This window comes from Pollachius pollachius (assembly GCF_949987615.1).
Source record: "Pollachius pollachius genome assembly, chromosome: 3".
In the NCBI taxonomy this organism is placed as follows: domain Eukaryota; kingdom Metazoa; phylum Chordata; class Actinopteri; order Gadiformes; family Gadidae; genus Pollachius; species Pollachius pollachius.
Window position 1 is genome coordinate 38,420,060 of NC_136936.1, and position 27,500 is coordinate 38,447,559.

Below are 27,500 nucleotides of genomic sequence, written 5' to 3' on the forward strand. Positions count from 1 at the left end.
ATTCTAAACAAATTATTTTGCTTATTACAACGAGAGGGACACTGAAAGCCATTAAGAATATAATACATTGATCAATACTGACATCTAGCGGAACAACTGGGAACGAGGACATCTTAACGCTGCCGCAATTCGTTATTTGTAAAGCAATAGCGTGCTCTCTATGCATTTCATGTATTTTTTTCTGATAATAATGTGATTATAGCCTACGTTGGTTGTTGTTAATCGATTAAAAAAACATCAGACAACATAGCCTAACTAATCTAATTAAGATAGTGTAATATTCCACATGAAACACACATATCGCATTTCATTTAAATACCGGTACTTACAGCATATGCTGCTAGAAAATGCTTCTGCTCAAACACTATACATTCTCAACTAATCATCCTTTCTCTCACACACACACACGCACACACACGTCTTGCAGAGTCAAAAGTTGAGCCTCGCAGTCTTCTTCAGGGTGACTCACCGCAAGTTGAGAGGGACGTCTCTTTTTGCCGGGAAACGGAACCACTGATTATTTTTCAAGTCAAGTCTCCCCAGTCTCCACATCCTCAACGTCCATGCTGGTCTTCCTGCAGAAATCATCACTTCCAGTCTTGGGCTCAGACTCCCACGAGGCTGCACGGCGGCATGCAGGGCCACATCTTATTCACCTGTTGTTTCAGCTGACATTGTTATCAAGTAAAGTAGTTCACGCGCTGCCTTTTTTCCGGTGAAGTATAAGCTTCAAAAGAGGTTGCTAGCTCGTTTCATAGAGACGTCCTCATAGCCAAACAGTTTGCAGCCACTTTGTAATAAGACCAAAGAAAAACAAAGTTGAAGTTAGTATTTGTTTCAACTAAATACCATGGGAAATACAGAAACGACCGTCTGTCGACATTACAAGTAGCCAATGACATCACGTGGAGTCCATGTCCTCAGGAGACGGATTGAAAACTGTTCCAAGGTCCCAACTTGGTAAGGAACCGAAAACTGAAATAAATTGGTCCGTTTAGAATTCAAGCAGTTTGAACGATGACGGCGTAAAGCAAACAAGACACAATGACCGTTATCCGCAAACGCTTCACATTGCTGGCTCCCGACGACGCACGCCGCTATTCCTTCATCACCTCTGCTCTCCTCCCCGCAGGCACACATTGACTGCGCCTCTGGCTCAGCTGTCTGTGAGACGGTCCCTGCCCTTGACCGTCCCACTCCATTCAGCCGCGTCCAGGCAGAACACACGATGCAATCGTATAGTAAGATCTCTCATTATACTACACTGCTCTCACTTGTCTCACCCCACCTCCCCTCTCCCAACAAAAAAGCCCACCTGTAGCCTAGTGGTGCTCAAAAGGCATTTTCCAATTTCCCAACACAGCTCCCCTATCTCGTCTCACTCCCATTTTGACTCATTTTCACCTTCTTCAACTCCCACTCTGTGCCTAACCTCCTACCCCAGTGCCAGTAATGAGTCCACTGCTGCCTCTCAGAGCCATTTGTGGTTTTCACTGACTCACTGTTCACTCGGGAGTCCCTACCCTTTCCACACCAACACATCCTCCTATTGCCTGCTGTCCCTCCTTACTCCATCTCTGCCGACCCCCCCCCCCCCCCCCCCCCCCCTCCTCCTTTTATATAGTCACCGGCCGCCGCGGCTTTCTCCCCATCTCCAGCGGCATGAATATATTATTATCTACACAATGGAGCCCTGCTTATTGTTTATGAATTACCAGCCTTGCGGCCAAACAAAGCCTATTTTCATAAGAAACCTCCATTTCATTTCAGCTCCAATTAGATTGGGGGCTAAAGAATAGGAGTCCTCAGGCCCCAGCCCCTAAGGATGGCAGGTCCATTCAGCTCCATTCAATGGGGCCTTATTGCTTTCCTATACAAAAGAGCACGTGGATGGGGCTTTCAGACTGAAACACTGACCAAAAATGACTGGGAGACAGTACTGTACAATAACAAATCTTTAAAGAAAGGACACAGAGTGCTTATCCTTCCCTCCATCAATTCATCCTTCACTTTTTGCCTTCTTCCTCGTCCACCGTTCATATATTGTTCCGACCTGGACATTAATGACAGACAGTTGAAAGAAAAAAAAGAGTGAAAGAAGAGGAGAAGAAAGAAGGGGAGAGCAGCTCAGTTTTTTTTCACAATACATGTCAAGTCTAAATGATCACTTGCCGCTGAATAGACAGAAGGAGAAGGGAAAGCAGTGAGACGTGTGTGTGTGTGTGTGTGTGTGTGTGTGTGTGTGTGTGAGTGTACAGCTGATTGATTCTCTGCTTTGAAAGAGAAGAAAAAAGGGTGAACCATAGAGCGAGGAAGAACCTTGATGCTTTTTTTTTTTCTATCCCCGCGCTCCACAATGGTCTGGGGGCTGAGAGCCACATTGTGGAGGGGCTAGTGACAGGCTGTCAGTCTGGTCGCCGCGCGGCAAGAAGAGGAAGCAAGAGGCTCCCCCGAAGACACGATGACTCCGGCGCTGCCACCGCTGGACACTTTGAATGGAAGGAGAGACACCGTGAGGAGAAGTATTGTGGAATACCTTCGCCGCCGCACACTCTTCAAGGGTCGTGTGCGTGTCGCCCTCGGGTCAAACGGAGTCCAAAGCCGCCGCGGGCCAGCTCATACCGAGTGCTGTGTGGTGGCAGCAGCGGCACCAGGTGCTTACCTGCCCTGCTATGAAGTCTGGTCATTACGGGATCCAGCTTATGATTATTGATTATCTTCCTGGTTCACGTCAGGCTTTAGTCCTCACCGCTCTTTTGTTGTTTGGATAGGAGAAAAAAAAAAACAGGGGACATTGTGTCGGTGAATAGGCTGGCAGCCGGGCCAAACAAGGTCAGAGCATCTGAGTACTGAACCGCGCTTTTATATGCCAAGATCTGCTCCGGAGGATGAATTTGAAACGAGCCCCTTTGTATCTATGCGGGAATATTCAGCGCGAGACAATGGGCGCCTGTTCTCCTCACTAATGAGTGGACAAGGTGAGAGTCCCAGCCAGAAAGGTGGACATCTGTGGTTATTCAGCCCTCACGGCGGCAGAATAGGATCCTTTCCTTACAAGGATTATCAGGATTATCAGCACACACAAACACACACAGGGTTTCAATGGGCCCGTCACTGTGATAAGGGGTGACATAAGAGCCCAGATAAAGATAAATGCCTGGGCTTAGTTTTTTGTGTTAATTGTGTAATAAAGACACGAATGAAAAAAGGAACATCATGCACTTCTTGGCTTTAACCCCTCAACGGATATCGCAACACTAAGTGAGGGCCTTTTAATTAAAGTTCTATGATCTTTCTCTTGTGTCTTCACACATACACTTAAAACATGTATCCTTCTCACCCTGGCATTCCAGGCTGTTCAAGTAAACGTGTTGTTCAATGTCATGAATAATGGGACGCAATGTTAAGTATAAGCTTCAACTGGCTGGTTTTGTTTAGTGGTTATGTTGAGCAGAAATGAGCTAAGAATATAAGCACACATCTTAAGAGCCATTCTACTAATTAAAAAATCATTTATTTCTCCCAAAGGGCAAAGGCTCATCTCTCAGCAGTATTTACATCATACAGCACATGTTTGTTACCTGTACAGTTTCCCTACGTCATCCAGTAAAAACAGTTGGACAGGCAGTAAGGGGCCAAGACACACCGAGGCGAGGACAATAGGTAAATAACACAAAAACAAGACAAAACAAATGAATGGACATGGAAATGATACAGAGACTGGAAGCTCTCCTGACCCAAGTCAAGCCCAACTCCAGTTTAAAAAAGCAAGGCAGTCCGGGTCATAAGCTGGGCCCAGATATAAAAAATTAAATAACACGATAGAGGTTGTGAAATGAGATTCCAGTTCAGACTTGTCAGAGGCATTACTACACGTAGTGTCAGTACAGTACTAGTAGAAGTACCTTTAGATGTATTGCTCGTTACTTGTAAACATGAAGTCGTATGATTGCGCGGGGCAGCCCGATCAACCTGCAGCTCGTACCGCTGCTGCCCATGCCAAGGTGTCGGCTTTAGGATGAACCTCCACACTGTGACCACGGGTCTGGGACAGAACCGTTTTCCCTATTAATTTGGTGATGGAGGAATGTTAACAAGGAATGGATGGTGTGGTTTCAGCTACTGAACCCCCAGGAAATCCCTTAACCTCTCTGTCCCAGAATGGTTCGAACACTGGGACACCCATTGACCTCCTGTGTGCACGCATACCACCAACCATTGCACACACCCACAAATATCGCAGTTTTCAGCTTCTCTCAATCATTCGTACGCAGACGCAGACACTCTTCAGGAGAGCTCCTTGCACATCCACGTTTGCTTGCCAATAACTGTCTGTGTCATGTTTGGTTTGTACTTCAAAGAACTCGCACACAAAAGCTTGAGCTTAGGGCACACGGTCATCATCAGCCTCATAGGTTGGTCTCATCCCATGTCGGGTCATTCATGGTCTTCAGCACACGCCTCACAACCTTTTCCAGATCCTTCCGAGATCGCTGCTCTTCTTCAAGTGACCTCTTCATCTTCTTATTGTCCTGTAGACACAAGAGCAACAGGTCACTCATGTTGTCAACATCAGTCATCTTGACAGCATCCTAGCATTGTGTCTGCTTGTACATTGACATACCTTATCCTTTTTAAATGCATTTGTGTTAATTCCACTTTCTCAATGATTAACATTTCCTGGTATTAAGGTTGGTGCAATCCTTTGGCATTACAGTTAGCCATCTCTATGATTGCTTATTACATTCCAATAATATGGACAAAAGTTTTGTTAAACAAGTCACAAAACAAATCAATTTACCTGCTTCAGCTCCTGGACCTCATCTCTCAGGGCGTACACCACATCCACAAGGCTTCTTCAAGACAGAATGAACAATGGATTGTGTTAGAACTTGCTCTGACTCAGGTTTTCTGACAAGAAAGAGCAACGATCACAATATGTTAATCACATTTGAATGATCCTGGAAGTCATTTTTGGTTAAACAAAAGCATAGCATTCTTACTTCACATCACCTAATAGTTTTATTATAGTATCGATGATCTATTTTCATACAGTTGTCATCAGTGCTGTGAGGGCCACAGAAGGACCAGACCACTCAGAACTAGAAACACAACAGGCCTGGTAGTCTATCCGGTTTGCTGATCTTACTTCTCCTCCATTGTTGTTTGCCCGTTGCGGCTGGGAACCTCCAGCAGGACCTTGTCCTCCCCGGGGATGATTACCTGTAGCCCGGTGTCCTTCCTCGGCCCTGTTCCGAAAACAAAGAAGGCCCCACAGATTCATACTCGTGCACTTTGTCTCATCTTGGGCGTGAAAGACCCCTTCAGAAAACGCAGGATAGGTCCGGCCACAGGCCAGGACAGACTGTGGCTGTTTCGGTCGGAGGGGTGGAGAGGATCGAGGAAGGGGTGGTAAGACGGAGGAGTGGTTGTGTTAGTCATGCCACGACACAGAGCACGGGAAGAGAGGTGAGGCCCAGGAAGGACAGAGGAGCAGCCGTGGAAAGAAGGATCCTATCACCCAAAACAAAAAATAATACAGAAACAACATTTCACAACAGTCAGCATCACAACAGTCTACACACAAACAAATCCACACACACACACACATACATATTCATAACCACACAAAAAGAAACACAAACAACCCGTGTTTCTGACAAACCACCAGAATGCCACAATGTCTACCCAATAAAAGATTTATTCAAAACTCAGTACAGCGTTTGGGACTTCAGTAGTGTTGGAACGAATGCGCGCTGACAGCACTGTTCACAGGAAAGACATGGTCACATGTGTGAATTGGATACAGCATTGGAGCACACAGAGAACAACGTTGGTCAAAAGACAGGTAGTCTGGTCACCCAGCCTGTCCCCAGATTTTTTCAGTTAAGTTTGCTTTTGTAAAACCACAGAATACACCTGTCAAAAAGTATAGCACATAACATGAGGACAGCCATACTCATAATGCCGCCTTTTCACAGAATCCAACATAGTACAAATGAGATCGTTTCTCATGAAGAGTTTATAAAGCCTCATTTCGAAAAGGTCTTTCTTTGGGCCTGACACAAATATGTATATACTAGATATATAAGACTAAGAATACATCAGGATATCAGTCAGAAGCCCCTCATCCCTGATTTCAATATCAATATTTAAATGAAGATTTTGTTAAATAATGAAAACTATTTAATTTCCTAAATTAATAACCAGGGTCTTTTTTCCTTTCTCCATTGGGTCCATATTGTAAATATAACATTTGAAGCATTCATTAAATATGACTGGACCAAGTCATCTTTGTTATGGCATCTGTCTAACCCAAGCACTGGGACAGGGGCATGAGGAGCGGACTTGACCGTTGAACATCGCTGGGAGTTTGTGAAAAGGGGGCATTAGCTCTAATACTCGATAGAATGTCTGTTAAGAATCTTTTCTGTTCCTCCCCAACAACCAGTATTTACAGAAAGGGGGGACCATGTGCTCTTCACATTTGAAATGCAACCTGACAACAATGTGAGTTTGAATGAGTATTTCACATTGGAATTATACTGTACTTTTAAATCATGGTTTTCTATTTTTATTTTTTTTCATGTTCGCCAGTACACTTAAGGTTTGTGTGTACACTACTCATGAGCAACTGCTTTGATGCTTTTACAGAAACACTGAATACTTAGGTCTACCCTTTAGAACTATATTGTACACACTTGGAGGCAGACAAAAAGCACATCATTAAACATACTCTGTATATACCCACCCCCCACCCTATCAATACACAATTGTGCAAAATAATGTAACACTTTCTTTTATAGTCTCAGTGTAAACCTGGATACATTTCTATGAAATACGGTGAAAACTCAAATACTATACAAAGAAAAAGAAAAATACACTAAATAATAAATTAAAAATAAAGCATCTGTACATCACAATAAATTAAATTAATTTGTCAACGTGTGTGTGTGTGTGTGTGTGTGTGTGTGTGTGTGTGTGTGTGTGTGTGTGTGTGTGTGTGTGTGTGTGTGTGTGTGAAACAGAACTCGGGTGACTTCATAGCATGACTGGAAAAATATTTCTTCATAAAAAATAGCACTGATAGAGAAAGGACAGGAGACGCGGTGTGAGGGATGAACTAAGGCCTTGTCTAGCATGCGGGTATACAGCATGCTGGTTACTTTTGACAAGGACGGCTGCTCTAGGCCTAAAGCACACTAACTTATTGGAGTTCATCATGGTCAGCCTGACACAGACGTAGGCCTGTGCCCCCTCTGCTATCAGGGTTGACAGTGCCATCCTATACAACTAGGCTGCCAAGTGTACATCTCTGGAAGTACCTCTAACTGTACCTTTGCGTGCGTTATGTTCTCAACAGGCTATAGATTTCAGGCGATCTGCAAAAATCCCAGTTTTGATCTTTTTGTTGTTGCATGAACTGAAAGTCCCCTTGGGGCAAAAACCTGACAGGGGTTCTTAATGAATGGGCTTTTAAAGTAAATTCAGGACACGCAATACAATAAAATGTACTCTAAAAGTCATCTCTTCTGTTCATTCTCTGGCTGCGGAGCTATAGCTTACAGTATGGAAGGTGTATAGGTCTTCCTGCAACAGCTCCTTTGACATAGCTTGTGTGAGTCCCATTACACTAAACCCTCTTCAGCTAGTCGGTAAACTCAACACAAACATGCTTTGGTCATGGACAATAAAATAAGGAAAAAAATATAAATAATAATAATGATAATTAAAAAAGATATATATTACATGTGCACGCTGCTGTATGTTTGGCAGCAGAGGCATGAGAGTATACTGTGTGCGTGCCCGTTGGCACGAGAGATGGAGAGATAGAGTGTTTATGCATGTACCTGTGCTATATATCGAGGAGACAGACTCCTTAAAAGGGACATAGTGGAGAAAAGAAGTACACGTGTATTGTAGCAACACTCCATTCTGAATCACATCTGAATATCAGACAGGAAAGGCTTGGTCCCCATCTATCCCCCTCCCCCCCCTTCCCCATCATCCCTCAGCTCCCTGGCGGAGAGAGCCTACGTATCTCAGGTCAAACGGTGGAGAGTGGGCACAGTCAACATAAATAAACAAACAGACATTCTGTATGCACACCACATACAGAATCACGGAAAGAGAGGAGGCACGTCATTAAAAAAAGGAAAATTGGTCAAGGCAACGGGGAGACAATTGTCCAAATGTAAACGCTCTACGATAAATAAAAACATAATAAGTTACAAATGATTAACAAGTACATAATGGAAAATAAATTACATAAATAAGACAAAATCAAAAACCACAACAACAACGACAACAGCAAAACAACGACGAGGACCCCAGCAGTGCTCCTCCTGTTAGCTATCTCTCTCAGTACGGGGAGGTCAAGAGGTCCCCGGGGTCGAGGCCAGCGCCGCGGTGCAGGCAGGAGGGGGTGGGGGTGTGGGTGGGGGTGTGGGTGGGGGGTCGTGGGGGTGTTGGAGGGTGGAGGGGGGAGCCTTAGTTCTGGTGAGAGATGCAGCTCTTACGCGACACCGAGCCCATCCTGTAACTGTGCGTAGTCCAGACGGAGTCGTAGTCGGAGTCCTCCGAGAGGTCGGAGGTCACGTCGGGCCGCGACACGCTACCGCGGCGACCGAGCGGCGACGACTCTGCGCAGGCGCGGCCGGGGTCGCCGAGCACGTGGTTGTGCATCAGGTCGGTGCCCTGCCAGGCTGGGTGGAGGAGGAGGGTGGAGTTGGGGGGTGGGGGTGGGTGGGGTAGGGGTGGTTCGGTATGGGGAGAGTATGGCAGGATGGAGGCGAGGGAGTGATGTCATGGCAGGTGGGGGGGGAGGGGTGGAGGGAGCGCCATACGCAAAAGGAAATCATTTTGAAATAAAAGTCACGTGAGGCCGCGCAAACAAATGCGGGGAGGGGGAGGGTGGGTCAAACCATAACCATAACAATGGAGATAAAATGAAATAAAACAAAAAATAAGAGCGCAGAACGTTTTAAAAATAAAGGAAATACAATTAAGATGATTAATTATAAAAGTGGATGGGAAAAAGTAGAAGAATGAGTCAAGAGAAAATGAAAGTGGGTCAGGGCCAACCAAAGGGATGCCAATGCATGAGGAGTGAAAGAAGAGACAGACAGACGGAGAAGAAACTGTTAGCAGGAGCCGGTCAGAATAACAGTGTTAAAGAAAGACAGTGAACCAGGTGGCAGATATAGGGACCAGACCGCACACACAAACCCTTGTACGCACTTAAATGTGTATATGTGGCTGATATAACGAAGATAACTCTTCATCAATCCCGGAAGGGAAAAGGTGTTAAAGCAGCAAAAGTGTGTGTGTTTTTGTGCATTGTTCTTACTGGAGTTGAGAGTCTGTCTGGTCTTGGCGCTAGTGCAGTACGCCTCGATGACCTTGAGAATCTGAGCATCCTCCTCCAGTGCTGCTGTACCTGTCAAGGGTGACGGACAGGGGAAAGGACCAATCAGAATTAGAGGCCTTCAGAAAGTTTCTCTACACAGTTTTATTGAAAAGACTACCGCACGCAGCAGCTTGCAATGCAAAACCTTTACTCGTAGTAATGCGTCGATTCAAGACCTTCATAGCTACTGACAAAGATGTTGCATTGTGTGGTGCTGAGTGCGGGAATTTCATCAATAAATAATCCCCAGCTAAGATTGACATTGTATTAAACAGTATATACAGTATATGGTCCAATGAGTTAGCTGACATTGGGATACTTAACAGTATATGGTCCAATGAGTTAGCTGACATTGGGATACTTAACAGTATATTGTCTGAGGAGTTGGCCAACATTGAGATACATACTTTTCCTCACGGCAAACTCCTCTTCAGACTGCTTCCTCTCAGGCTTACGCTTTGGAAGGAGCTTCTTCACACTCTTTGGACTCTTACTGAGGTCCTACACGAGGAAGGAACCATAACAGCATCATTAATAGTCATTATACCACAGCAAGTTTCTGATTGGTCAAGAACGTTTCAAAGGTGCAAATTATTTTTCTTATGTCATATTTACCGCACAGAAATAATAAGCTCAAAGCACCACAAAAGAACAATAAACGTTTTGCTGAATAAATTTGATCAATGTTATAGATGAAAGTTACTAATATCTAATCATGCTTGTAACTGGGGTATAAGCCGAATAAACTCTGGGCTGTTACCTTATTAGAAATTAATTTATGACGGGTTGTCCCTTTATTGAATAATGTTATTCGTCTTACATTATTTTCAAGTAACGCGACACCCCATCAAGGTATTTTCAAAATATACACTGCAGCATCCACCTCTACCCATAAACAGTTTCAAAATGGAAAATATCAGGAGATAATAAAGTCCAACCCTATTTTCCAGTAACAGTACGGATCAGTTGATTGGCAGAGAGCCATTGATAATATCAATACAATACGGAGGGTCTGAACCTGACCTCCTTGTAGCAGAGGGCCGCCGAGGGCCTCAGCGGGGGGGCCGGCCGCAGGCAGCTCAGGCTCCAGGGCTTGGGGGTGTTTGGAGGCTCCAGGGGGCCCCACATCAGGGTGCTGTGAGAGGTCCCGTGAGAGGAGGGGTGCGGAAGGGTGTGATAGGCTGGGGCCACCGTCATGGCCCGCCCCTCGGCATGCCGGGAGGGGGTCAGTGGGTGAGACGGGAGCTGTGGGAGAGACCAGCGCAGGGCTTTAAGCAAGGTGGCGCAGCCTACTGCTATGAAGGATAACTACAATGCCCTGTGTCATATTGGCACAGGGCATTTCACATTTAAAGCCATCGAAAAGGTGTGTGCGTGGTGGATGCTGACCGTGTGACAGGGCATGTTGAGGGGTTTGTGGCTGGGCCCGGTGGCCGCCGTGTGCTTGGTCTGTCGGGTCAGGTGCCCCACCCAGTCCTGGAGGTCCTGCTGGTTGTTGCACACCACCTGGATGCGCTCGAACATGGTGCCTGCCCCGGCCGCATGCCACCGCGGGAAACAAGCTCAGTTACAAGACTGAAGGGCACGTGCATGCATCGGTGTACACGCAACAATGTTGTTTCACAGCCCCATTTCAGAGTATACATGACAATGAGGAAGATAAGCCGAGAATGCATCCCAATAAAAAAAGATACAACATCCTCAGCCAAGCATAAACTTCACACATTTGAAACACAACTCATTCAGAAATGTATGTCATAACAAGAATTCATGATAACGATTGGAATTGGAATGATTATCATAAATGATTTCAGATAGTGTGTTGGCCGGCCTGTGGAAACCTTACCGCTGAGCTCAAAGGCATTCTTATGGGCTTCACAGTCTTCCAGTTTGGTCATTGTCATGCCGGTCAACGGGAGTTTACCCTTTAGAGATAACACAAAACAAAACACATCGCTCCCGTTAATGACCGAGCGGTAATGTGGTGTAGAACAGGCATGTGCTCCGGGGCCAACGCAACCTCCCCTCACCTGGAATATGAAGCCGCTCATCCTGGGGCTGGCGGACAGCAGCAGGAGCACGTGGGGGAAGAGCATGAGGTAGCGCTCGCACTTCTCCTGGAGGACAAAGAGACTCCGTTTAACTCGTCAGAATGACCCCGAGTCACTCTGAGAACAAGTCAAACAAGGTCAAAGAAATGGCTGCCATAGCCTGCTCCATCTGTAGCCAGGATAAACACAATGTTAGGCTTTTCAGTCATTGTTTCTCTGCTCTTACGTCTGACCCTAACCCAAAGATCAATAATGAGTCCTACAGACAATGAGCCTCCGACATGGCAAACAAATATAATAAAGATTTTATTAAAGGCTTTGAATGCCGTATTGTAATCTAAATACATGTTATACACCCTTCAGCTATACAGAATTCATCAGTCTCTCACTGCAGACATTGAAAGGCAAACAAGTGATAAAAAATAAGCTAGCCAATATTTATGTCCTACTAATATGTACTAACACATTTCCATGATCAATTCTCCTCGTCAATCACTTCCCGCCGGCCTGTGCAGCAGCCTCGAGGCTATGCTGTTTCTAGCGAGACACACAGGCGGACGACGCAGACGGACGGACTCACTTCGGCCCCAGGGCAGTGGACCATGGCCTGGCTCATGTAGAGCACCGAGCCCAGGGTCCGGATGTCGTCCCCCTCCCACAGGCGGATGGCCTCCGTCAGGATCTGCAGCTCCAGCTCCTTACGCTTCCTCACCTCCTGGCACTGGGCCTGAGGCGGAGAGGAGAGAGAGTGAGGACATGGGGGGGGGGGGGGGGGGGTTGTCACAGCGTAGTGGAAGAACCATGTACGCACATGTTCACCCACGCACACACTTCTTTCTGTTTTGTATCCTATGTTGATTCATTTGTTCGGTCTCTTTTTCTTTCTTGGTTTCTTTTCTTTTCGATCCTTTAGTTGTTCCCGAGATGTGAGGAAAAGCCCTGCAGGGATTCTATCCCCCACCTGCCCTTGCTTGTTTGACTGTCTCTTGTGTCAAGTTGTGTTTTGTGTTGTGCAATCAAATTGAACAAAGGAAAGAAATTGTGCATAGTGTACAGAGAAAGACAAGTGTGTGTGAGGTGAGGACACGGTGAGGCAGAGTAAAGTGAAGACAGTGTGAGGACACAGTGAGTCAGAGTAAAGTGAGTAAGTAAGAGTAGCAATGACAATGAGACAAGAACTCCTAAAGAGTGGTTTCACTTACAGAGAGGTTCTTAAATGTTGCCATGCACTTCTGGATGTCCGGTCTGTCAGGGTGGCTTTCCTAAAAAACATTTGCAAAACATTGATTTATAACACACACACACACACACACACACACACACACACACACACACACACAAACACTCTATTTCAGGGTGACTCACCTCCATGTGCCTCTCGAGCTCCTTCAGCAGGTTGGGGTACTTGTCCAGCCTCATGAAGGGCTTGCTGAGGCCCGTGGTCAGGGTGAGGATGCCGGGGCTCACGGCTCCCCTGCCCTCCATGAACTCTCCCAGAGCTTCACTGCAGGCGCATCAGGTAAGAGATCAGCTGGATGATAATGACCTCCCTCGGCTCAATTAATAAAGGCCTTCCCCAGGGACCTCCCACATGCTAATTCATTGATCCTTATTGTTAGCAAGGGGCGGGTCAGTTAAAAAGTGTAAATCGCGCCTAAACACGGGTGCGCAAGGACAGCTTACCTGTGCTGTGTGAGGACATTGACGGCAGAGGGGTGGTTGGAGCAGTAACCTGTGTACAGAGCCTTCATCTGGGGCATGAGGTTGAGGAAGAAGCCGCCTACCCTCTGCTGGTGTTCCGGCAACCTGTAAAGAAAGCATTGTTAAAAAATATATAATGTGCAGGGACAAAATAAATAATAGACATACATCAGAAAATACTTTCTTTAAAATTGTAATGCTGTTACAGAACATGAATCTACACAAGCATGTTGCATGGATTGCCATTGAGCTACGTGTATGGTATTATCGTTTAATGTTTGAAATGCCGTCAGAAGGAACAGAGTTTGGCCTGATCCAACTCTCTGATTGTTCCTTCAAAAAATCAATTGAGCTAATCAAAAAACATATAATTTCATGCCCATTTACCATTTTTTTATTCTGTCCTGCAGTACCAAGGCAAGCCCCTAGATGTCCCTATGGTCCCTTTGCTACAGGGAGACTCTCTGCAGTGGGCCTGTGTGTACTGGGTTGGACTCACTTGGTGCACTCCTCCAGCGATTGTACGAGCATCTGCTGGAAAGTGCTGATCTCCTCCAGGTTCCCCAAAATCAGAGCAACATCTAAACTGCTCATTCTGCAGAAAACAGGAAAAAGAGAAGTGTCAGAGAAAAAGGGAAACCCACCAAGCAAGCATTTCAGAGATAGACGGTCTGAATTTGTCTACACTTTAATATTATATTCTGTCCATTTAATTACAACATTTTAATTACAGCAACCTTTCTCATGCTTGTTTACTCTTATTTCTTGAAATCGTTTTCTTTATGATTCTTTGTTTTTCAAAATGAATTTTGTGGATTGGAAATAATGCTATACAAATCAAATGCACCATTTTCCTTACTCATTGCTCATCATATTAACCGTTGACAAATGTCTATAACTCTTTTATAAAAAGAGCCAACATGTAGGTTCATATCAAGTGTATATCTGAGCAGGGCCGTGTCTTACTTGTCTGTACTCTGGAGTGAGCGCAGGTAGTTGGTCAGCAAGACCTGAAGGTCTTTAGAATACTCTGTTTCTGTTTCTAGAATGTTCTGCAAAACCTGCATGGACCAGAAACAAGGGGGAAACGCAGGATACGATATGCAGTTAGTGAACATGAGATGTATGATTAATGCCTATATACATTGGCTGAATGAAATGTATTGAGGTCATCGCATAAAACCTATCCTAGGTTTTATGCGTATCGAAAATGATGGCATCTACCCAGTAGGTTACATAATGGCTTGCACTCAAACAAGCCAAAGTTAAACTGGGAATTCAATAGCAAATTCCTCTACGCTGCGCAACATTTGCATTTGGATTTAAATGGAATGCATTTCCATAGCATTTTAATAGTTGATAAAGGAAACACGACTACAGTTCGGATTCAACCTAGACCAAACCAGTCGAGTCCCCGTGCTGAAATCTTTTCCTTCAATAAAACCACTTTAACATCTGCGTTCAATTCAATTTCAGGCACATCTCAACAGAAATATCAAGGGAAATACAATATTGGTTATCGTCACAGTATAAATCACAAAAAGTCAACACAAATGTTTTCAACATTGCCAAATGGATGGAGGGAGAGAGACAGAGGGCGAAGGACAGACGTAGAGAGAGAGACGGAGACAGGGAGCGAGTAATGGAGACATAGGGAGAGATAGGGAGCAGAGGAGTTCATGTGTGTTTGGGGTATTTTAAACAGATCAGAGGGGACCATGTAGGGTCTCATCCAGCTCCTCCTATGCCATTACTCACAGGCCATCTCTCTTGCGCTCGGCTTAAACCTGCAGTGTAAACATACGAGGCCCTACACTAAAGCACACAAACACTCCGTCTTCTGTTCAAAACTAGGGCATGGCCTCCCCGGGTGCGTCTCCGCAGGCCATTTATGCTTGAGACAATAATGCAGTCTGAGCACAATACTCTCAGCACACCGCTGGTAAAGGGGAAGTGAGATTAGGAGTCATAGAATGAGAGGGAGCGAAGGAGAGAAAGTGATACAGTAAATGCAAAAAAACAGTCAGATAAAAGCAGTTCGAGCCGTGTCCATACCAGGTTGTAGTAGGTCTTGCTGATGGCCGTCGTGTCGAAGCCTTTCGGGGGGCTCTTCAGGGTCCCAGACTTAGGAGAAACTTGTTTGTCTGTGACAATTACAATTGGCATATTAGATACATGCCAATGCTCATACGCACCAATGCAAATGACAGAACTATTCTATCTCAGTAGATATCTTGTACATATCAAAAAGAGAAATGCCATGAATGTCAAAATGGAGAACCAATTGACATTTAAGCAAATAAGTAATCTTATTTTGCTTTACTGTTATATGGCTTCGTAATGAAAAAGCACTTAATGTACACACTTATTGTATGTCGCATTTAGTTATATAGTACTGAGTTAAGTAGCATCTTATCCTAGCTATCTTTGTCGCATACAGGGAATGGGTTAATCTAGCGATTGTTAGTTCTTTGCACTTGGTTCTATGAACATCCTTAATGCACCGACAGTGATATATTTCTTCACTTTCTTATGACATAATGTACTTATCGGAAGTTGCTTAAGATAAAAGCGTCTGCTAAATGCCCTTAATGTGGATGTAAATGTAAAAGTCATTATGATATTTTCCAGTATGCTTCATATCAATCAATTGGATAAAAAATATTTTGTAATTATACAAAAAGATGATTTAACAGTAAAATGGGCAGGTTCACGCACCGCATCCCTTGAGCTCGCGCACATAGTTGCTAGGGAACCAGCCCGTCCTGCCATTCAGCATGCCCTCCCACCAGCCACCATCCTCCTGGCGGGTCACCCCGATGATGTCGCCCTTGTTGAAGGTGAGCTCGTCTTCGTTGGTCTGCTCGAAGTTGAAGCGGGCCTTCACCAGCACCTGCTGCCCGCTGTTCTCCGACATGTCCTGGAACAAGATTGCAGGATGACTGAATAGAAAGGACCACACATGAGAGCCGTAGGGAGAAGTTGGGAGGCGAGGCCGAGGATATGCACGGGGGATGGGGGAACACGGGGAACACGGGGAAACAAGAGTAACAAGTTAATATCTGTGTTGCAACGTTTTTGAGGGGGTTCGCTCATGAAAGCTGAGCAAGCTCACTGAACCCTATATTTGACAACTCCTACAGACTAGAACATATCCTGTGGTAAAACAAAACGAGTAAAACAAGTCCTCTTGGAAAAGGAAGCGTTTCAGTGTGAAATCCAGTGTATGGAGATGAGCGCATGCCCCGCAGTCAGCTTGTCAATGCAACAGACAATTTAAAAGGGAATTTCTGTATTCAAATGAATGAATACAGACATTATAAATTCTGATACACCATGTAGATGTGTGATTGATACTGCTGTCCTACCAATACAATATAATGTAGATGTTTGATGTGATACTTCTGTCCTACCAATACAGTATATCATGTAGATATATGATCTAATATTGCTGTCCTTCCAATACAGTACATAATGTAGATATGTGATGTAATACCAAATGCAGAGATCCCATTTTGTTGGGTAATGCTTGTACATGTGCATAACTAAATAAAAGCTTCTTCTACAACAGATTCTTCTTCTACTGTTGAATAGTGAGGTGAATACGATACTGCCAACCTGCCAATAGAGTACATACGTGTAAAGAGTTTCCCACAGCTATCTATAGGTGAGGCACAGAGCCTCTGCTAAATTACCAACCGCCTCTTCAAATGTTCACAATAAAAGGCTGTGAAAAAAAGATGTGATGATGAGGTTTGTTAATATTAGAATCTATTCTATAACAAAGGCTAATATAATACACCCAAATTAATAGAGTACATCTACGAAATCAAACCGTGTACAGGTGATGGAGAACTCCATTTGGTCTGATAAAGGGAAGAATTGAAGTGTTTCACTAATTAATAATTTAAAATTCATGTGAATAATGAAATCTGTGTATTTATTAATTCACATTCAGTGCACACATTCATTTTTCCACAACAGCAAAAATGAGATGATTTGCAACAGCAAGTAGGGGTGTGCATAATCCTTCGCTGTCGTGATTCATGTTTTTTTTAGTACCCTCATGTCCTTAAAGCACCCGAACCTCGCCTGCAGTACGTTCCCACAATAAAGTCATTTAAAGCAGGGCGGGTGTCCGAGTCACCGTGGGTCGAGCCCTGTTGACTACTGGGTACCAGGGATCACCTTTCCTTTTGCCCAGTTATTCAGTTGTCAGTTAACACCGCTAGACTTGGGCCCCAGATATCGCTTTATTACCGAGCGTGTCTATAGAGGAAACACGCACAGCGTTTACAGTTGTAGATCACTCGTTAGATCGAACAAAAAATACGTCTCATTGAGAAGATTTAGTTTTATCCCCGTGAAGATTTGCTTTTAATAATAAGGCTATTACTATAATTATTTTCTCTTAATGCAATTGCTGTAGGCATTTTAGAAGTTGCTGAGGGTAAGAGCTGTAGGCTTACTAAGAGCTGGCATTTCTTAGAAATGTCACAGTTGTCCGTTAGCCAAGTCTGTTAGTGAGTGAATTGTTAAAATTTCTAGTTGACTGTGCCGAATAAGACCGCTTTTAGACCACTCTGCCTCATTTCTGACCCATCAGGGCTGTCTTCTTTGAAGGGCTTGGGGAATCAATATTATCTGTCAATCACAGGTGCCAACACAGCATAATCAGAGCTCCAACACAGGTGTGTGAATGCCACACTTCTTAAAGGGAGAACAACTTAGATTTTTTTATGGTGTTTATTAGAAAAAGAATCAAGCTTTCCTGTAAACTATCTTTCAAACTCTCTAACATACCCTACTGCAGCATCTATAAACTGTTTTTTTATTCATTTATTATAATTCGCATGATTTTTAAACCCACGATTGTTTGGCTGAGAATTTATAGATTTGGAACGATGATTATACTTTTACAATTTAAGGGCACAGCCCTTTGCTATTTTTTCTCTGAGGCACTTCCCCCCCCCTCGACGCAACTGTTTTGGTGGGAAATCCTGATTTGATAATGCCTTCCTGCCAATACAATTCATAATATAAGTGTCCTGTATTTTTTCCTGCAGATACGGTACATTATGTAGAATAATTAGTCCTGCCGATATAGTACACAATGTAGATGTATTTGTCATGTATTTATCTCCCCTATACGGTACATAATGTAAATGTAGGACACCGCCGATACAGTATACAATGTAGGTGTCCTTTATCTGTTACTCCGGTACTTTTCATAATGTAGTTGTCCTGTATTCATCTCCCCTATAAAGTACATAATGTTAATGTGTGATCCTCCCAACACAGTACATAATGTAGATGTCCTGTATTTGTCCTGCAGACACCAGTACATAATGTAGCTGTGTGACACTGCCGTCCTGCTGATACAGAACACCAGGATACTGGGACCATACTGGGGTCATGGGGGTCTTACCAGACTCCTGAACTGGTTCTGCAGCAGCTTGGAGGAACGGCCCAGGGAGGTCTGCGATGACAGAGACTCAAAAGACTTGATCCGGTGAGCCGAGGAGTGGCGTGCGCACACCGAGTCACTACCCACGCCGATGTCTAGACAGATGGTGAAACATACAACGTATTACACTGGTTCTCCCCGGCCCGCTGCAACCAACATCTACACCCGTGTTGACGACTCTCACACTGTGGTCTGGAAAAGCTTCCGTACCACACACACACACACACACACACACACACACACACATACATTTGTTAACTCACCCGCAGTTACTTTGTTGAGGGTAACCAGACTGCTCAGCACCTTTGCGAAGTTAAGTCCCAGCAGCAGATCACTGGCCTCAAATGGCTGAGGGAGAACGAGACCAAGGGAGACACAGAGACAGACAGGGACAGAGAGACAGAGAGAGAATGTCAGCATTTCTGACCATAACCGATCCGCAGACAGACCATGTCCACACAGCGTGCTTTCTAAAGCAATCATTACCAATTCCGCTGTGTACCGGCCTGTGTCTGTGTCATTGCTCGGCCACTCTGCCAATCAATAACTCTTGTTATCTTGATGGAGGCAGTGGGCGAAACCTCATTGATAGAAAGACGATACAGCTCAGTGGATGCTGCTGCACTGAACTCAACGCATTGAATGTACCGAACAACTCTTACCTGGAAGATGGATGGTAGCTAGGGGATCAGGGTGCAGACCGCGCTGATTTACCAACAACAGTGTTACGAGCTATGTGCCGAGCTATTGACTCCCACTTCGCTTGTCTGTACAGATATGTGCCTTGAAAGGATTATGGGTGATGATTATAACTATACTGGGGATGTGCTCTCCCTGGTTGAGTAACAACAAACCCAGTTTCAGTGATTGGTTCTCATCAGGCCAGCCCAACAAATGACACAGCGATACAGCCTTGTATCTTCCGCTCTGATTACAAAACATGCCCGCCGGGACTTCAAGTGTGTGTATGCAAGCGCATGTAGGCTACACATATACGTCGGGGGAAGGCCTGTCCTGTTTTTCCAAGACACTGTCTCGTCCTATAACCCTCCCAGATGAGAGGACGTCCTTGCTTGGGGAGCATTCATGCGCGCAATGCTTTTTCTTCCTCGCCAAGATTTTGATTTTTATATTATTATAATTCCACCTAATTCAACCTTTTCAAGCACATTCTGTTGCTCCAGTGTTATGCATCAACAAGATAGCAGAACACAGACACATTCTATAGATGCCTAATTGCAGTTGGTTTCAATCCCTCTTCTGCCGTTGGCTGACATGACGACAACAACACAGCGACTCAGTGACTCAGCAGGCTAACAAGGTGTCACACTGATGAAGCACAGTGGTCGCCCAGGAGCTAATGGGTGGTCTGATCTGCATAGACTAGGCAGATGCTCAGGCTCCCATTACGGCGAAGGTCATTGAGTCTTGAGCGGTGCAGGCCGGGGCTCAGCAATTACCACCAATGTAACTGCATCTTCCTTCTGCTTGGGGAAATGTCTCCCGTCTTAATTTATCTGGTAAGAATCGATACGACCGTCACAGAAAATGTCGCACTCTGGTGTGCGAACGTGCACGTCTGGATCCTGGAACAAACACTCCCCTGTGAATAAATGTATGCCACGGTCCTAAGGTTACCATGGAAACAAGGGCCTACACACCCGGTCCCAAGCAGCCTGTTGACGTATACGTCGGTATCTTATATGCAAATTATACGTTAGCCCAGCCATAAGATCACTGATGTTCACACAAGTGTCAATGACTCCTTTATTAGAGTTTGGCACACAAGTGGGATTCTTTCAGAAAAGCAGTGACGTTACTGCACCTTAAATGGAAAAAAAGGTTTCACATTAGATCTAGATTGGAAATACCAAAATAACCAGGTCAGGCTCGTCACGTGACAAGCTTTTTTCCATCATCCTCCAAGTCCAAAAAACCGACTCACTGCTCTAATCTAAGGATTCGCGCTACATGGGGTGAGAGCCAGTAGTACTTGGATCCCTGGAGAAGTCACTGCTCTAATCTAAGGATTCACGCTACATGGGGTGAGAGCCAGTAGTACTTGGATCCCTGGAGAAGCTCCTTAATTGTCGACCCTGCTCTGCAGATGGTGTGCCGGATCAAAGCCATGTCCAGAAACTACTTTAATCCGTCCCTTTACTGGTGTTGCCTTGAACACACACGCACATGCAGAGTCTCTCAAGAAAGAGGTTATTTCTGTCTGCTGACCTCCCTAGAGGAACAACCAAAGTGACGATGTATGTCTCCCGGGTCAAGAGTCGAGACGCCTAGTGAAGGAATGATAAGCGGACACATCCGTGGTTAGATGATATCTGGTCAGAGATGGAGCCATCCTGTTATTCAGAATATTAGTGTGATGGACAGAGAGACTGGGAGATTTGAGATTGAGTAGCTTTGTTAAAGCAAGCGCCAGGCAGAGGAAGTTAACAAAACCTTCTGATGCATGCACAGGCAGCTATCTGGGCAGAAACCACACCAAACCAATGCCTTAACGCAACCATTGCATAACTAATACCTAGCCCTAACACTAAAATCTACCATTCAAACATCATACATATCCCTAAACCATCCATAATCCTATGTACAAATGATAACTTGTGTGCCAAAACAATTAGTATGATGTATTATTGCCATAAACACAGGGGCCGCATTGAATCCCACATATGTTCCTGTTCAACAGGATTATGACAAGAAATCATTATTTATTTCCCTTGACAGTAACCCTGTCACTCCATCCCTTCTTCAGTGGCTGCAGAATGAGTAGAGGGAGTCAATGTTGAGGAACACTGAGCGGTGTTGTGAGGTTAGAGAAGTTCAATAGCCCCTCTGTGCCCGGGCAGACACAGCTTCAAACTGTGTGTGTTGCCTTACATTTGCCAACGAAAGTGTCCGTATGTGTGGACATTCATGTTAATGTTGATTGCTTGGACATGCTAGAGGCAGATATACATCGTCTAGTGCCAGTGTCATATCTCAGACTATATAATAGGTATAGTTATTACATTGCACGGGGGAAAGCCTATTAAGAGAGAGGTTATGAGTTAATGAATGCTATTAGTGCTGTAAGCTGTGTTTACATTGTAATTGAGCATACGGTGCAGATACGTGTGTTTAGCTATAAAGAGTCCTGTATCAACTCCTGATCGTGAGGACAAAGCATTACAAGGAGGCTTATTGTCTCTTTAAAAGCGATTTGGCCTATGAGGGTATATAATGCGTAAACATTGGATATGCTAGGCTGTCACAATATGGAAACATAAAAACGTGCGACATTGGGTAGATGGCACATTGTATTGTTAACGGAGGACGGGTAACTTCATCGTGTGGAACAAACGAGGCTCTTTCTTGGCCGTGCGATGGGTGATTGTTCTCGGGCTAGCGACTCACACTCCTCCCACTGTCAATACCGTCCGACCACCGAGCTGCTCCTATTGTTTCTTATTCGGCTTTGTGTGGGAAAATGTTGGCGAAATGCACATCTTAATAAAAAAGCAACGATGGTGATGTGAAACGTGAAGGCGTTGTGATGAAAAAAGGCTCCCTTACCTCGACGCGAAACGACGTGGAGCCCTTGAGGAACTCCTTGATGTTGGTCAGGCACTCGGCGTCGTTCTTCGGCTCTTGGTAGATCTGAAACAACGCAAACGAAGATAAAAAAAAAATCCAACCGGTGAACTATAAGGCTATAGTGCACTGTAGGGTTTTCGAAACGCACGTAAACATCGGGGTTCTAGCCGTTTATTGTTGTTGTAAATCCGTCTTCTACATGCTCTGCTAACAGGGACTAGGGCCACAGAGTAGGTTGCACCCACACAGCACTACAGCCGCCTCCCGTGTGGGGAACGGACCGGGAGCACCAGGGGAAATGACGTGAGCCCACAGGGACTCGGGCTGTCTGTTCAGCCGGGTCTGTCTATCGCTGTCTACAAGACTGTTGAAAGTAGCCAAGTTACGAATTCAGCATGATAATAAACTAAACAAGGAACTACTCCTTCACAGCACGCCCTGAAATAAAATATTATGACGCCACCGAAATGGGTAATAATCAGGTGTAGCATGAAGATCTCATTAAAGACCTAGCAAGACGTAAACATTTGGTCAGACAGCTAGGATTTACTGTAGCTCATGGATCCACAGCATCTCCAGCTAATCTTTGCTGAAAACATAATTGGATCGTCATTTACTGAAAAATCATGGATGTCTATGCAGACATGGACCTATATTAATATATTGCAATTTATCATACTGACTGGTGAATGGAAAATCAGTGGAAAGCAGTTTGTCTGCAATACTGTCAGCTCTGTTTTCAATAAATATTGCCTCATTTGGGGGAGTGTACTAGCTGAGGAGCTATACGTTGAAAGATGGACCACAAATGCTGTACTGTTACTTTAAAACAGGGAGAGGGACCCTCTGTGCGCCTTTGCAGTCAATGGCGGCCCACTGATAATCAGGACTGGATCTGGATACAAATACATAGAAATCCATGGCTGATTTTCGGGATCATGGAGCGATACGTGCGTTTCAATTATCCCAACATGTCAAATCATGTATGACCAAATAAGAATAAATTAGGCCTATAGTGACAGAGGCATCTAACCATATAGCTTACATATGGCCTATCTCAAAAGGTGGACATATGCTTAAATATTGCAATAACCGACCTACAGAACGGCCTTATACGTATATCCGGCGGTCCCAGGCTTAACCCTTATCTGGTCCATTATTTCCCTATTTGTAATGGTTTTACTGTGCTGTGATATTTTTTTGGCTATGATGCTGGTAACATGTTGCATTAAGCTATATGTGACACGCGCAAATGGAAACAACAACGGCCTTTATGTCTGCACGCGTAGTGTACTGACATAATGGGCTGCCGCTCGCTGCTGTTTTTAGAGACAATACCCCGCGCTCTCGTGACCTACAAAAGGGTCTCTTCATGGACCACTGGGCAGAGATAAGCGAGACAACAAACCGCCGTCGTGTCACGGTTCTAGGTGGCACATATACGCGCCTATTATGGGCCGGGCGGCTATGCGGTGCGTGTGTGCGTGCGTGTGTGTGTGCGTGTGTGTGTGCGTGTGTGTGTGTGTGTGTGTGTGTGTGAAAATTCCCCTTACTTTCTCCGTAGAACCCGGGCTAAGCCGCTCCAGCAGTCTACATAACACCACCCCATCTCTGAGCGAGGTCTGCAGAAATGCTTCGGGATCCGAGATGGTCTTCTTCGGCGACTCCAGTACCCCGAGCGTGATCAACCATGTCACTGTCTGTTCCGCCGAATTCATGGCCAGACACAACAGATGCTATTCCAACGAAGTGGCTCGGTTTGTTGTGTTGAAATAAACCGCTGCCGCCCGCTCACACTGTCATCTGAGCATTAAAACATAAATAATCCATAGGGATGAGTTATAGCTCGGAGAAAGGCGGCTATGAGAGATCCCTCCTTCCTTCTCCAACGGGTGGATGCGAATGACGCCTGGCTTGTGGAAATTCAGCGGCTCTGGTTTCCTCCTCTCTTGTGTGGTGTTTTTTTTTTTTCCCCCCTTCGACCTGGCAAGCTGTCAAGTGCGGTTCGACGTGATGCGTTGAGGCAGTGGGGTGCATACATGCGCATCACAGCCGCCAGCCGCTCATCAAGTGAATGACATCACACACAACGGAGACCAGCTAGTCCAACCAGTTGTTGGATGAGGATTTTCATCTCGTTTCAGCGGATATAACGTGAATGCGTCTCAACCGTCTTGCTTTGAATTAGCCCTTTTAGACGCTTATCTGCCGTTTATAATAGCGACGGGATTGGCTTTCAGTTGAAAGAGGAAGCTTATAGTTTCTCACCTCGTTAGACGGACGCCTATTTGTATTTTATTGGGTGGCGTGTGTGTGTCTATATGTGTGTGTGTGTGTGTGTGTGTGTGCGTGTGTGTGTGTGTGCGTGTGTTTGGAGGGGGGGGGTCTGCGTGTAGTGGAATATGCAATAACATCGTACATGGCCTTATGCTGATGAGTACTATAGATAGATTTGTCACAGATGGGAAAATATACAATATAATGATACATTTGTTTTATCTCCTGTCTATAATCATATAAGCCTTTCAGGCCTATGCTTATGCCTACATGATTTGCACAAAATGGAATAGCGGTATAGATTAGATCATTAAAGTAAACTATTATAGATTACAGTAGATAATGATGATGATTTCTAAGATCCGCCACAGGGTGGAGCTCTATGCTTGTATCTGAGAAGAGACACACAAACACACACACACACACACACACACACACACACACACACATACACACACGCACACACACACACACACACACACACAAACACACACAGATGTCCCCTAGCGTCCCCTAACCAATCTATTCTAGCAGTAAGGCAGTCTACCAATTTATGTAATAGTCTACAAATTCCTTATTAATACATGCTTAAGGTGAAGGCTGCATAACGGTTAATAACTGCCCTCCTACATGTATATATGTCCCATGTATTGTTTATGATAATAATGTGTGTTACTCTATAAGTCAGGAATGCAAGCAAATCATAATGTAACGTTTAACGTTAAAGGTCTAGAGAAAAGAGACGATGACTCCCCTGTCTACCTGGAGGAATCTTAGATCTCAAGGGAATGTTCACGGTAACTATAGTGAAGGCAGGAACAGATCATGATCAACAGCTTTATGGCCCTCTTTCTCTCTCTCTCTCTCTCTCTCTCTCTCTCTCTCGCTCTCCCTCTCCCTCCCTCAATCCCTCTCTCTCTCTGTGTTGTCAGGAAGGCTGATCCCTGAGGCCAGGTGTATCTCAACATGCAGTGTCTAGGGACCCACGACTGCCACCCAAGCCGTGTCACTAGGGGTCCGTTACCAAGGGTGCCGGTGTGATGCTGAGAGCCCCCATGCCCCAGGCTACTTGTTCTCCCGCCATTCACTTTCGCTTCACCTGAAGTTGGCACGTTCGAGTCCCTGATAAACGCCTCCACAAAGAGGAGCTCTTGTTGTTGTTTTTTTAACATATTCATATAGGCACTTAAAAGAGGAGATCTTGGATGTTTTAAGGGGAAACTGGACCCCAGCCCACCAGGGAGATAGAGGATAGTGTTTTCACTTTGTGCTATATGTTGCCTGAGCAGTGTACAGTCAAATATTGTCTATTGAGATTGGTAAACAGTCTGTTATTCTGTTTCCCAAATCCGGTAAATGGTTTGATAACTCACTCCTTGCTTACCATTGTTCTACTCCTCTTGTACATGTTTCACTTCACCTTTTTATTGTACATTGGTATTTTTCCTTTGTTCATATTTTTTTCTGCTTGCAGTGTTAAAGTGTATTTCCCATGCCAATAAAGCTCTTTGGAATGTAATTTAGTTGAAATAGAGAAGAGAGAATGTGAGTGAATATCATGTATCTAAAGAGAGAGGGGGAGAGAGAGTCTCTCTCTCTCTCCCTCTCTCTCTCTCTCTCTCTCTGGGCAGCATCTGGTTCACCTGCTGGGGGGAAATCTGTCCAACAGGAAGGGAGCACACTGCTGCCCACATACATTTGAACTGTTGACACACATGGAAACCTACACACACACACACACACACACACACACACACACACACACACACACACACACACACACACACACACACATAAACTGAAACACCATACCGCTTGTTAACAACAGCAACCCTGTAAGTGTCAGTAAGGGGCAGACTTTCACACATTAATATAGGTGTGTGTGTGTGTGTGTGTGTGTGTGTGTGTGTGTGTGTGTGTGTGTGTGTGTGTGTGTGTGTGTGTGTTGGATGGATGTTGTTAGCCGCAGATTGATTGATGTTTTATGTTGATACTGTAAGCTGGGTTTGAAAAGAAGAGGTAAAGAGGTGCATAAAGACTTGCTAGATTAAATAAAGGACATTCAAGATAATATAATACAACAATAACTATATCCAGCACTATTGTGAATATAGCCTCAATATTCTGAAACTGTAGTTCAGTAAAAGGATACTGAGTGACACAATTATAATTGTAATATTAACAAATTCTTAATTTTATAGCAAATATAGTTTATTTATATAGTATATTTTCTAATTCTGCATCCTATTCCTAGTATAAGTACATCCATATGTGTGCATACATGAATGCATGAAGCCCCTGCAGGCACAAACATTCAACAAAATTAGAGACGACCTCAATCATCTAGTTCATTTTCGTCTTTCTTTCTGTGTTAAACCGGCTTGTAAAATGTATGGCTTTTGCAGAATGTGTCTATCCTAATTTAGGGCCACCAAACAACCAAACAACCCCCCACAGGCACCTAAGCCACACCACTGCCTCCCACTCTATTTCGCGCTTCCGCCATGGCCATGAATGCTAGAGACATGCTGGCAATATTTCATTCTGACTGGGTAAACCCAACGTACCCCAGAACCTCTTCACAGAGCTACCTCGGCGCATTAGGAACACGATAGATACACTATAGAGGACTATTCATTCATTTAGATGACTAGGGATATTATAATTATAACACCTTAATGAATGTAAATCTAAATGAGTGTGCTCGTCAAAATAACAAAAGTAACATAGTGTTACACATGTGTGTAAGAAATAGAAAAAATAGGCTAATAGTAGCAGTAGTAGACTAATCATTTCAGTAGTGGGGAAACCCCAAACGCTCGTATGATATAAATGTTTTTAATGGGTCCTAAATTAATCGAGATATCATCACTCGCAGATTTATGTATTTATAGCCTCGCTGTTTGCGTATGAATGTCCAATTTCCGTTTTTTTTTTTGCTCGAGCGTGTAGAGCGGGTGTTTCCACACGCGATGTTCATCAACCTCCGATCACCAATCTCAGTCGT

General features: G+C 44.6%; 1 protein-coding gene across 1 annotated transcript; it reads right to left on the bottom strand.

Annotated features, from left to right (window-relative positions):
• Positions 1-3,414: 3,414 nt before the first annotated feature.
• arhgef7a (Rho guanine nucleotide exchange factor (GEF) 7a) lies at positions 3,415-24,079 on the bottom strand. The gene is made up of 21 exons (XM_079733953.1): positions 23,770-24,079; positions 22,196-22,279; positions 18,892-18,976; positions 18,590-18,723; positions 15,880-16,081; positions 15,217-15,305; positions 14,128-14,222; positions 13,661-13,756; positions 13,144-13,266; positions 12,826-12,964; positions 12,663-12,722; positions 12,041-12,187; positions 11,440-11,526; positions 11,256-11,334; positions 10,799-10,938; positions 10,433-10,654; positions 9,817-9,910; positions 9,350-9,439; positions 5,150-5,249; positions 4,802-4,856; positions 3,415-4,532 (listed from the first exon to the last, which is right to left on the bottom strand). Exons 1-21 carry the CDS (start codon positions 23,932-23,934, stop codon positions 4,410-4,412), a joined length of 2,409 nt encoding a protein of 802 aa, XP_079590079.1. The 5' UTR covers positions 23,935-24,079; the 3' UTR covers positions 3,415-4,409.
• Positions 24,080-27,500: the final 3,421 nt, after the last annotated feature.

What these genes read in the sequence shown, in the direction of transcription:
- arhgef7a (XM_079733953.1), bottom strand. Translation starts at nt 23,934, where the DNA reads ATGAATTCGGCGGAACAGACAGTGACATGGTTGATCACGCTCGGGGTA. An exon ending in GCCCGGGTTCTACGGAGAAA is followed by an intron (nt 22,280 to 23,769) that starts GTAAGGGGAATT and finishes GCGTTGTTTCAG; the next exon opens with ATCTACCAAGAGCCGAAGAA. An exon ending in AGCTCGAGAGGCACATGGAG is followed by an intron (nt 12,723 to 12,825) that starts GTGAGTCACCCT and finishes AATGTTTTTTAG; the next exon opens with GAAAGCCACCCTGACAGACC.